Source organism: Rhamphochromis sp. 'chilingali' (assembly GCF_963969265.1).
Source record: "Rhamphochromis sp. 'chilingali' genome assembly, chromosome: 6".
NCBI classification, from domain to species: domain Eukaryota; kingdom Metazoa; phylum Chordata; class Actinopteri; order Cichliformes; family Cichlidae; genus Rhamphochromis; species Rhamphochromis sp. 'chilingali'.
The window spans coordinates 14,655,129-14,667,326 of NC_137933.1; the positions used below are offsets into that span (position 1 = coordinate 14,655,129).

At 40.9% G+C, this 12,198-nt stretch overlaps 1 protein-coding gene across 4 annotated transcripts in view; it reads left to right on the forward strand.

Moving 5' to 3' along the window:
- dmxl2 (Dmx-like 2) overlaps positions 1 to 12,198 on the forward strand; it is a 41,628-nt gene that overhangs the window by 4,231 nt on the left and 25,199 nt on the right. For 3 of the 4 annotated variants that reach the window (XM_080885003.1, XM_080885002.1, XM_080885000.1), the window contains exons 2-15: positions 4,420 to 4,545; positions 4,810 to 4,881; positions 5,003 to 5,081; positions 5,258 to 5,402; positions 7,312 to 7,378; positions 7,479 to 7,651; positions 8,023 to 8,203; positions 8,326 to 8,506; positions 8,624 to 8,842; positions 8,943 to 9,214; positions 9,962 to 10,225; positions 10,428 to 10,657; positions 10,755 to 10,957; positions 11,462 to 11,583. In XM_080885003.1, the coding sequence (XP_080741129.1) occupies positions 4,420 to 4,545; positions 4,810 to 4,881; positions 5,003 to 5,081; positions 5,258 to 5,402; positions 7,312 to 7,378; positions 7,479 to 7,651; positions 8,023 to 8,203; positions 8,326 to 8,506; positions 8,624 to 8,842; positions 8,943 to 9,214; positions 9,962 to 10,225; positions 10,428 to 10,657; positions 10,755 to 10,957; positions 11,462 to 11,583 (2,334 nt within the window). The remainder of the gene's footprint in view (positions 1 to 4,419; positions 4,546 to 4,809; positions 4,882 to 5,002; positions 5,082 to 5,257; positions 5,403 to 7,311; positions 7,379 to 7,478; positions 7,652 to 8,022; positions 8,204 to 8,325; positions 8,507 to 8,623; positions 8,843 to 8,942; positions 9,215 to 9,961; positions 10,226 to 10,427; positions 10,658 to 10,754; positions 10,958 to 11,461; positions 11,584 to 12,198) is intronic. The other variant, XM_080885001.1, reaches the window with a different exon arrangement.

Genomic DNA, 12,198 nt, shown 5'->3' on the forward strand with positions numbered 1-12,198 from the left:
GTGCCAAGCCGCACATGTGTATTTGTTTGGGAAGCAGCCAGCCACCGTACCGCCCGGGTAATGGAGGAAATGAGTGTGCCGACTAGAAAAATCAACCGAGCGTGACCGAAGAGAAAACAGATGATGGTTCCAATGCCGGAGAGATTGTCGAACGGAAGAGCCATAGAAGTTCCGTAGTGTGAAGTTATTTCGGCTATTTCAAGTCTGACAAAAAACAGAGTAGCGTGCACTGTAAATTGTGCCGAAAGCAAGTCTGGAAATACAATAAACTGGTGCATGCGCTACGTCCACACGTACCCGGGTATTTTTGAAAACGCAGATTTTTCTATGCGTTTGCACCTTTCGTCCACACGTAAACGGCGTTTTTCGTCACTGAAAACGAAGATTTTTAAAAACTCAGTTATTGCATTTACGTGTGGACTAGAAAAACGGAGAAAACGCAGCGTCAAAGGTGTGCGCATTTTTTGACGTCACACTGTGCGCCACGTTATTGTTTCGGTGAAATGAATTTCTACAATACTGTTAATTCTACTCTCTGCAGTGTTTAAATGCTTACATATACACACAGTTACTGTCCCTCCACACATACGACTCGGTTCTGCTTCTATGCCCCAGCTTTGTTTACTTTTTCCCACCGAGGCTTCTAGACTTCTGATTGGCCAACCTTTCTGCATGGTTAGGAATCTAGCGCCACCTGCTGCTTTGGCATGTTCATAGCAGCGTTTTCCTTCATTTCTGCCTTTATGTGTGGACGGGATTATTTTTTTAAAACGGAAACGGAAAATCTCCGTTTTCAAAAATACCCGTGTACGTGTGGACGTAGCCTCAGTCTCTGACTGGAAGCGCTAATTCGTCATTCGGCTTTTGTCAGACTAAAGTAACTGTTAAAACTGTTTGAAAAGCTCAGCTATACAACAAGGAGAGATTGAGAATTTCCTTTTAGTTCTCAGTTTATTTGATATTGACAAAAGTTAGTCAGTTTTGTCTGTTCTTCTGTAAAACAAACTAAGATTTATTTTTAGAATTAATATTTTGTTTCTAAGTGGAATTGACAATTTAGTCTGTTTCGTTTGTTCTATTTTGAAACTTAAACACTTTAGCGGCTGCCTTTTGTGTAGTTTGCAATATTTGCCTTTATTTATCTGAAAAAGTCTCATGTTCCTTAAGTACATCTACCCTGTTGAACGTATTATGGGAAATAAATATTTAAATAAAAACAAGCTGCTGATTATTTCACATTTTACTTGTGAGCAACGGCACATTTAAATCTTACAAATATAGTTATTTGGCTTATATCGTGATAGATATCGTTATCGCCTGAAATGAAAAAAAAAAACATATCGTGATATGAAAAAATCTTATATCGCCCAGCTCTAGTTTGTATTTAACAGAAAACTGACAGTTTATTGTTTCTTTGCTTGATTGCAGCTCTTTCGTCAGTAGACAGACGATATTTATCCATTGGCGGCAACATTCTTCATATAAGCAGCTTATATGTCTGACAGGGAAGAAATGCAGCTCCATCAGGGTCACACTCGTTAAGTCGGTGGATTTAGAAGCTGTAGATACTTGAGTGTGATGATCCAAATATATTCAGACACAATCAGTGGCCGCCTAATTTAATCTTTTACTGAATCAAATTACTATCCTAAAAGTTAGCTGGGCATTACATTGATTAGACTTTTCAGCAAACGGTGGTGTTTGCAATAGACTGCCATTTAAATAAATGTACTGTTGACTAAGTCATAGTGTTTCACATCTCTTAGTTGATCTACTTTAATCTTAGAATCTGTCTCCCTGCCTCTCTAATATCCTTTCCCTTCTGCACACGAATAATGCCGTGCAGACAGATCAGAGGTAATGCTTGTCAGAGGCCAAAGATGCTATAGACAGGAGACGTGATTGTCTAGATGTGACCGTGGAATATCTCAGTCTTTAAAAACACCAAAATAAAAGACAAACCTGAGGTATAATTTGACCGAGAATCTCTTACCTGATGATGGTGACACTGTTGTATTTTTATGTTTTTTATCCATTTAAATCTTCTCTCTGTTTGTTACACGGTGCCAGTCTTTGTCATAGGGTAACGATACATGTATTTGTCCCAAACCAGTGTGGGACATTCAATTCAGAATGATTCCTTTGTTTGGTACACCATCTATTTGGCTCTATATACTCTAGAGCCAAGTTCCACCTGGATCATATTTGGCAGTGCATCAGTTGTCAGTTAGCAATAGCATGTGGATAAGCTTTGAAAGCTGAGCACACACTGCGATGATTATTAATCTTGTATGATGTGCTAACGCCATGTTTTAATAGTGTCTTTCCACACAGACTATCACACTACACAATCACAAAGCAGTACAAAGCACCATATATAACAAAAATATTATTTGCTTAGTACTCTATATTAAAATGCATCAAGTGTTGGCTTTTTTACCATGAATATCAGAATTAAATTTCTATTACTAAAAAATGCAGTCCTTTGTATGCCAACCCTCTATGTGGATTTGAGGATGATTTAAAAAAACAACAACGATGGGTCACCCTCTTTAACTTGGGTATATTTAAGCTCACTAGCTCCAGGTCCTGTTGTGTCTAAATGTGAATGTGAGGGTGCAAAGCAGTCCTAGACAGCGCGTGACGGTGACCGCTTTTAATTCCAGCTGTAATGTTCAGAGGGAAGTGTCGCAGTAAGAATGAAGTACACACTGCACCTCCCTTATTCCTTTCTACGTGTCACTCACATTTTAAATTATAGTATTTCAAGTATAGTCCTATGACAGTTTTCACTATAACTTCATCCCCTGATCGTCACTCAGTGTTATATAACTAGCTATAGCGTGTTTTGTGTGACCTAGTGGTTCTCAGCGTCTCCTCCTGTTCTCCTGAATAATGAAAGACACAAGCCGTCATCCTGACTGTACTGCTGCTGTGAGACCAGTTTGCTGGTGTCCTAGGTGCCGCTGTCATTCTGCTCATGTATGCCAGCTGCTGGCAATCAGCATCATATCAATTTACCTTCCAGTCGATGTTCCAAATCTTTATATTGTAGGTATTACACCGGGTCTGCACAAGTGTATAAAAATCCTTGCTGCTAGACTGTTGCTCATGCACTGTCTAAAACACAAAATGTAAATATTTTGAACATTTAATTTAACTTTTTAAGCTCCTCTTTGGTTTTATTTATGAATGAGACTGAAAGTGTGACAGTTACAATGTAATATTACTTAGTTTTGTGGCTCGCCCTTGTTCATCTGCCAAGATGAGAGCGAAAGCAGAAGTTTTGTTTATGAACGTTTGTCTGTTCAGCAAAACTGAAAAGGAAACAAAAAATGCACACTGTATGGACTTTACACCATGGATATCCTCCCATGGTTAAGTATTGCAGGTGGAAAGGAACTTGTCTGGAATTGGTTTTATTTGATTTGTATGAGAAGTAACTAAAACTAGTCTTACAGCAGTTATTCGGCAGTGCGATAGCATGCATATAATGGTGAATGTGATCAGTGAAATTTTTGTCTCATCAATGTTTATCAGTTTTCTTTAAATATTGTGTGAAATATGATCCACAAAATGTGTCTTAGACTATCTTAGATGCTGGGGATATGTGCCTCATATGCTTTTCTGTTTTAGAGCCTGATTGATTTATTGGCGGGATGATATTAGCTACTTTCAGTTCAATCAGTATTGGCATTTATAGCTGCTGACAAATGAAAATTAAATGAGAGATGGGAGAAACACCCTTCGAATATGTGGAGATTTGTCCACCAGAGGGCACTCTGCAACCTTCCTGTTTGCAACAGCGCTGAATGCAACAAAAACAACAAGCAGCTGTTCTAAGCGCAGTCAGGCAGAGCATAAACTAGTAAATAACTAGCCAACAAATGTCGGGAATATGTTTCATGTATCTAAAAAGGAAAACAATGTTGACCAGTACCAAAATATTAGCTTTTTAAATCCCCAAACATTGGTCTTAAAAATCCTGCATTGGCAAGGCTCAGGTCGTTCAGATGCAGTGTCACATGTGCTGTTAAAGGCTCAGTTTTTCATTCAGTGCCACATGAGAATGATGTTCACAAATGCTGTTTTCAATAAATCATGTGAAATCATGCTATAGTGCTATAAAATCACCACATATGTGCATTAAATGATATGATTGCAGTGGCTGATCAGTCCTGTGTATGCACTTTATTTTCAGGAAAATAAATTTTTTTCAGTGTGATAAATGGTAAAACCAAAAATGACCAATATCGGCGTGTAATAGAAACAGATCAGGAGGTTGTTTCAGCGACTGCAGAGTCACGCTGTTGTTATTCTTTCTCCCCACCATTCAGCTACGAATGTAATTTCCTGTAGACGCCTCTTTCCAATGACTTAAAATGTGATTTTGTTTTTCCTATACTCTGGTATTTTCAGGCCTATGGCTCAGGATGCGACGTAGTGATCTTGGCTAGTGACTTTGAGTGTGTTCAGATTATCCCGGGAGCTCAAAATGGAAACATACAGGTGGGCTGTGTGGAGTGCTCCCACCAGCTTGGCAGGGTAAGTGTTAAATGCTCACAGAGACACACTCCCACACACAGCTTTAGTTTTTTTTGTCCTGTGGCTAAAAGATTTTATCAATTATGCTGAGCGGAAAGAGGTAAATTTTTCCTCGTTTGCATTTGTCTTCAACTTCTCGTCTTCCTTTGCCATTTCGCTCTCCTGCACCACACCACACCTTCCTTTTTCCTGTGGGAGTGACTGTGCAAAAGCACTGATGGGGTGAGTAATGTTGTGATGATGAACACAGCTCTTTATTTTTAGATTGCTGCATCCTACGGAAACACAGTCTGCATCTTTGAACCTCTTTCTATCAACCCAAATAAACGCCACAAGGTGAGTACCAGCGCCAGCTTTTTAGGCAGATTTAAGGATTTAAATCAGTTTGTAGCAGATTTAATTACACCTTTGTTCCACTAACACTGCATGGTGTGTGTCGCTCTCCCACCACTAACAGCAGCTTAACTATCAGTGGCAAAAGACAGGACAGTTCTTCCTTGATGCCATCACCTACAACCTGGCCTGGGACCCACAAGGTACACAAATGCTTTCTATGATTACCAGATAAAGGCAGCTCCTTCTCCTACCACCCTTTGATTTGGCTGAAACAGCATGTGCATTATGTAAGAGTCACAGTTTGTATGTGGCTCTGCGTAGTGTAGTAGTCAACGTGGGACATGAGGTGTGTAACACAGTGCTTTTGTGTCCTCAGGGAACCGTATCCTAGCAGCAACCGAGCGACTCCAGCTGTGGGCACCTCCACTGACGGATGCCCTGATTGAGGAGGAGGATGGGCAGATGATTGACGACAAGCCCCACCCTGTCCTCAGTGACTGGAACTGTGTCTGGCAGTGCAAGTGCGTTTTGGCTTACATTCTATATACTGTTTTATTAAAAAACAAAACTCGCTGCGTCAGGGTGATGCGCCTTACAAAGCTACCGTTTTAGGATAAATACCTTGACATTTAACTAACCAGTAAATTAAGTGTTGAACAGACCAGATACTTTTCCCCCACCACCTCTTATCTCTTTTTGTGGAATTGAAGATGTTTTCTTCAGCCAAGTTTGTCTAATTTTAAGTGGAATCTAGAAATTATTTAAAATCCGTTTTGAGAAAGTTGAGGTGGATTTTTAGACCTCTGCACTGAAAAGGTATTATATTTTTGGGTTCTGTGTCTGTCTACCTGCCCCATCCTTTTAAACATGATAACACTCAAATGCAGAAAGGGATTTTCTTCAAATTTGGCACCAATCTAAACAGGAAGGAACTGATTAGATTTTGTTTGTCAAAGGTCACAAAAAAACCCTTTCTGGTCGTAACTGAATTAAATCGTCATCGATGATAACATTAAACAGAAATAAAAAAAAAAAAAATAAATAAATAAATAAAAAAATATATATATATATATATATATATATATATATATATATATATATATATATATATATATATATATATATATATCACACACACACAAATGTTCACAGACCATCATGTTCTTCAAAAACACTTTACAACACACAGTGTAATATGATGAGCATGCCCAGACATGGATGTCGGCTGCAACAAGGCAGTTATTCTAGTTTGTGTACCTTTGAGGCAACAGCTGAATATTTTGCATACATTATTTTTTCACTATTACTTTGGAAGTAAACGTTTTTTGGTCATTTTCTCTTATGCAGTGAAGAGTTAATCACTTCATTGTGCAGAATACATTCTGTAATCTTCCCTTTCCCTCATAAAACCTACAGTCAGTTACTGATTATCAAACACATCTGGCCTTACACGAAGACTAGTCTTCTGAGTCAGCAGGCAGTGCCGCTCTCACGCCTTAAGCTGTGTGAGTAGACACAGACATATGAAACCACATCTGTTACTGTCATATGATGACTAACAGAAAACTACGAAATGGTTGCGACCAACAGTACCTTGTGCACAAAGAAACAGACTGTTTCCATGGAGAAGTGGATGTTAAGGGTTTTGCTGACGCTTGACCACTAACCATGTGAGGTTAACTTTTTGCTGCGTTGAACGTGTGAAAATTATGGTGACAGTGTAGGAGCAGGTGAATAAAACCCCACTCACACAGGAATAGAGATCGATCCTTGACCATCTGGCAAACACCTGTGCAAAGGGGGGGAAACGAGTATTTCCCAGAAGGTTGGAAGTGGTTGCTGGGGAAAATAATGGCTGAAGCTCTCAGTTACAGTTGCAGTCCTATAGACCAGCGGTCCCCCAACCCCCGGGCCTCGGACCGGTACCGGTCTGTGAGTCGTTTGGTACCGGGCCGCGAGAGTTGAGGCTCAGGTTTTCAGGGTTTTTATCGGTTTTCAGCGTTATTTTGTTATCGTTTTCATCGTTAACTCTGTTTTCCTGGGTCTTTTCACGTGTGTTATGAATAAATATTTTTTTCGGTACTGGTATTAGTTTTATTTTGTTGTATTTATCCACAACACCTTAAAGGCAAGTCCGTGAAAATATTTTCGGGCATAAACCGGCCCGTGGCGCAAAAAAGGTTGGGGACCGCTGCTATAGACTGCTCAGTGACGTTTTGCTATAGCACTTTCTTTGTGACGGATTTCACTCAACGAGAGCTTTCAATCTGATGGAGCTTCCATTTCCTGCCAGTTGAGAATCTTATTGCCTAACAACCATTGATTGCATTATGTCCAACGTGGTGAACAGCTCTTGAGGAATGTGTTTGGCATCACATGAGAAACCTTAATAGCTGATATTGTTTTTGTTTCTTTTTCCTTTTCTTTTAGGACCGCTGCGTCTGTCCACGCAGCCAAGTGGTCTCCTGATGGAGAGTATTTTGCCACAATTGGAAAGGTTAAAGATTCATGTTAACATTTTTTTATAAATGGCAAATTGTTGAAACATTTTTTTGTACCTCAGTTTGCCTATATAATGATTTTCTGCACATGTACAGGATGACTGTTTACTCAAGGTTTGGTATCCCACTACTGGCTGGAGATCCGCAGTGGTGGTCCAGGACCCGTCTGATAAAAAGCCTCTTCCTGTTCACTTCTCCTTTGTTTACTTGGCTCATCCTCGCTCGGTCACTGGTGTGTCCTGGAGGAAGACCAGCAAGTACATGCCCAAGTAAGAAAGCACACATGATCACACACATAATATGCTGTAAACGTGTTTATTTGTCCACTTTTGTTGTGCGTGCTTGTTGTCTTTTAAAGCCAGACATAATGTTTTGGCTATAAAATGAGGTTTTGCCTCCTTTGAGTGATGCGTTACTAGGCCAGAACGATATTCAGCGCACTTGGTTAAAAACGTGGTTCAATAACTGGGCATCCAGCAATAATTTTATTTTAGTCATGGGGTATGCATACTTAACTCTTGTTCTAAGAAATTGTTGTTGAGTCCCTAAAATGTGTTTTGACTGAACATTTTTAATAAAGGCAAAATGAATCAAAAAAAGAACTACTGAAGGACGATTACATTCTTGTGTTATTTTCTAGGGGTTCAGTGTGCAATGTGTTGCTGACATCTTGTGAGGATGGAGTGTGTAGATTATGGTCGGAGACCCTGTTACCTGAAGACAGTCTGCTTGGTGGACAGATCACTGAGAACACACAGTCCTTCAGCTCTAGCCTGCCAGGCCTGGCAGGCAATAAGGACAAGATCCAACATGCTTTGGAGGTACACTTAGTTCAATCTCAGCAGAAATAATTCATAAATGACCAAAAAATGGAATATTTCTCAGAAAGGAATAACACAGACCTGTTCTCTTGCCTTTATTCCTGTGCTCCCTCTCTAATTAGTCAATCCACCACCTAAAACATCTGCGCCGTGGCCGGCGACGGTCCTCTGCTTTAGTGGCACACAGTGAGCTGCTGCCCTCTCAGCTGGGCACACAGGATGCACACACTCACCGCCACATCACTCATCATGCCAATGCCCTGTGTCACTTCCATATCTCGGCCAGTATTAATCCCAACACAGGTAGTGTTTTTTGTTGGACTGGGTTTTAAAATGAATCAATGTGCACATTGAATGGAGCTGTAAACTTAATCTAAGCTTGTGTAATATTTGTGCTCCTGCCATGTTTCTGTCTGTCAGATATCCCATCAGTGCTAGCTGACTCTGCAGTGTTTAACCCAGATGATGGCACAGGTGGCGGAGGCTTTGTGGTTCACTGGCTCAATAATAAGGATCTTAGCTTCACTTCATCCATGGACCTTTTTATGCTGCAACTCCGTAAATTCTCTGAACAACAGCTGGACCAAACTACTGAGGACCCCTTGGATCCTGAAGGATCCCCTATGAAGTTTGACTTTGGTATGACCAGGCTAACAATATATAAGGCTGCTTAAAACCTACCATGTTAAAGGGCACGTGTAAGACTAAATAATTTTTTGTTTTTGTTTGTTTTTTCCAGACCTGGATGAGATGTCTGACAAAGCATCCTCAGAGCAAGGAGAAGAGGGTGAGTCAGGGGAGCAGGGAAGCACCAAGGCATCCTCCCCAGGATCCAGCTCTAGCATGCCTCTGCCTTCCATGCTGCTAGAGAGGAAGATGGAGACTCTGATCACAGAGTGGAACAAGAGCCCAGACATGCTGTTTACCATCCATCCACTGGATGGATCTTTCCTGGTTTGGCATGTAAAATACTTGGACGAATTCAACCAGGGCATCTTCAGACAGGTTCAGGTGTGCGCAAAAATTCAGAATATGAAAAACATTTTTCAAGCAAATCATAATCTCTTTTCCTAAATTGTAACTTTTCTGTTTTAAATTGAATTCAGTCGTTTACTTGCTCGTACACACCTTGCTCACAGCACAAACTGTGTGACTGTTTTTTCTCAAATATAAATTGACTCAGCATTCCTCCAGCTGTATTTGACATTCAGAATATATTTTTTTCATTTTCTCCAATAGAGAATTATGGAGAGTACTCTGCGCTTTATCAAGTTACCCACAGAATTAATGTTAATTAGCAAAAGCTGTTATAACTTACTGAAGGAAGTCTTTGTCATTTTAATAAAGTTAGAGCCCAAGTAATTTTTCACCTAATTTTCACTTTGATATGCAGCGAGAAGCTTGCACTGTAGCATCCGGCTGTCCTAGAAAGAGCAGCACTTCAGCACTCCTCTAAGGAGGACCAAACAGGATATTAAATTTAAAAGGACTGAATTTTGGGCTTCAGCTGCACAGATGTTTACATTTGTTCGAAAATATCCCTTTTGCATTGACTGCAAAAATACAGTAGAGTATGAAAAGACTTTAATGCTCTAATATTAAAACATATCTACACAATACAAGTTAAATACGTGTTTGAGTTGGTTTAGCACAGATGAGTAATCCAAAAGGAATATCATTAGGAAGCTGAATTATTATGTTGATTTAAGGGTTAAGACACTAAGAAAATATTCGCAACTGTTTTTTATTTTCCTCCAGGTGTCCTTCTCCTCCCGTATTCCGGTGGCGTTTCCCACAGGAGATGCCAACTCACTGAGTAAAAACATCCTCATGTATGCCTGCACTTTGACTGAGGGTGTAAGCGCTGGAGTAGGCAAGCAGGGAAGGATAGTCCAACATGTGTCCCACTCTGCTTCAGCCTCAGCTGGCCTTAGTTCTGCTGCTGTGACCTCCCCTCCCAACCCTCACATTAGTCCAGCTGTCATGATGGTCTCCAAGCATGTTGATGGATCTCTTAACCAGGTACGAGGTTGAGGTTAACCTCGCTCTTCTTTCTGAGGGCTTTGCTCACATGTTTTGATAAATTGCCACTTTAGCCCAAGATGTTTCCACAGGCTTGACGCAATTCTCAGACAATCTATCATTTTGCAGTTCACACTATAATTTGATGTTTTTTTGCATATTCTGTTTCCCTCACAAAAAGCTTTGATTCCTCTGTCTGCAGTGGGCTGTGACATTTGCAGAGCGTTCTGACTTCTCCAATGTACTGACAGTATCTCATAAGTTTCGGTACTGCGGCCATCGTTTCCATCTGAATGACCAAGCTTGTCACACAGTGCTGCCGCTGCTGCTGACCTCCTCTCACCACAATGCCCTGCTCACCCCTCCCTCAGCCCCTGGAAGTTTGGAAGGAGAGCAGCCTCCTACCTTTCCCCTACCAAAGGGTCTTCCCAGGTATAGCATGAAGTAGAGGTAGAGAACTGAAGCCGTCAATAATGGGTTTAGTTTGCTGGTGATAGGCTAGTAATTGTAACTGTTATCCATTATTAAGGAAGCAGCTTCGTAATGCAGCTACAAGGACCTTCCATGACCCCAACGCCATCTACAGTGAGCTGATTTTGTGGCGAGTGGACCACATTGGACCCCTGTCCTGCACTGGAGGCGTCTCAGAATTGGCCCGTATCAACTCTCTGCACACCTCTGCCTTCAGCAATGTTGCTTGGCTACCCACGCTAGTACCCAGCACTGTACTTGGTAAATATACCGTACATTTTTATATAAAGCTGATTTTTGAGTTGTTGTTGTTGTTGTTGTTATTAGTAGTAGTAGTAGTAGTAGTAGTAGTAGCTTAATAACAAGAATTTTGATTAAGAGGGGCATTTTCACTCTTGCTGAGACTCTTGCTGCACTTAGTTATTTTTTTTGTCCAGGTGGCAGGAGGATATTCTCTCGGAATTTCTCAGGAAATACTGAACAACTGTCACAGCTACTCAGTTCCAGCAGTAGCAAACGAATCAGCAGTATGTTCCAGCTTTGCGGTCAAAATGCAGTGTTCTTCTGTCTTATTGATACTGATGCCATAAGTCTTGAAAGGAAAAAAAAATATACCCTTTCTAATTCAAACCCATTCTCAATCTAGTTTGTCCCGATTATTGCTCTTTGAAGAAGTTTTCTTGGATGGCTCCATTTATGAGTGTCCTTCAGAGTTATGTGCATTGCCCAATATTAAGCCTGCAATCTTTGTGTTGTGTCTAACAGGAACTTACTGTAACAGTGCCAGTGCCTGCTTCGTGGCATCAGATGGTAAAAACCTGCGTCTCTATCAAGCTGTTGTGGATGCCAGGAAACTACTGGATGAGCTGTCAGATCCTGAAACATCTGTGAGTATATATGCACTGTTTTGTTATTGCTCACTGCAATGTGATAGTTTTCATTTAAGGTTTATGTGAATGTATCTGGGTTTTCAAAGGAGCTTGCAAAGAAAAGCGTCTGGACTTCTTTAAGTTGCTTGAAGACGTTTCACCTCTCATCCGAGAAGCTTCTTCAGTTCTAAGGTCAAATGGTGGAGAGTCCCAGATATAAACCTAGTGGGAGTGTCCCCCCACAGAGGGACAAAGGACCCCCTTATGATCCTCTAATCGCCTGAGCCAAGGTGTGAAAACGGCTGTGGGTCCCAATCAGCCAGAGTTTCGGGTGAGCTCATTGTGAAATCTGGCCCCACCTTATCATGCGAATTCCTGAGATCAGATGGCCCAGGATGTGAGTGGGCGTTAAGGCGTCTGGGAAGGGATCTCAAAACTGGATTATAGATGGCAGACAGTTGGTGTCGTAAACCACCGCCTCTGTTCAAAGATGGTCGCTCACAGTGGACATAAATGGCTTCTTTCACTCCTCTTTCAAACCATCTGTCCTCTCTGTCCAAAATGTGAACCAGTTTTTCTCCAAGCATAACATCCTTGGATGCATTTCAGACCCAGCAACACGCTCAGACAAAA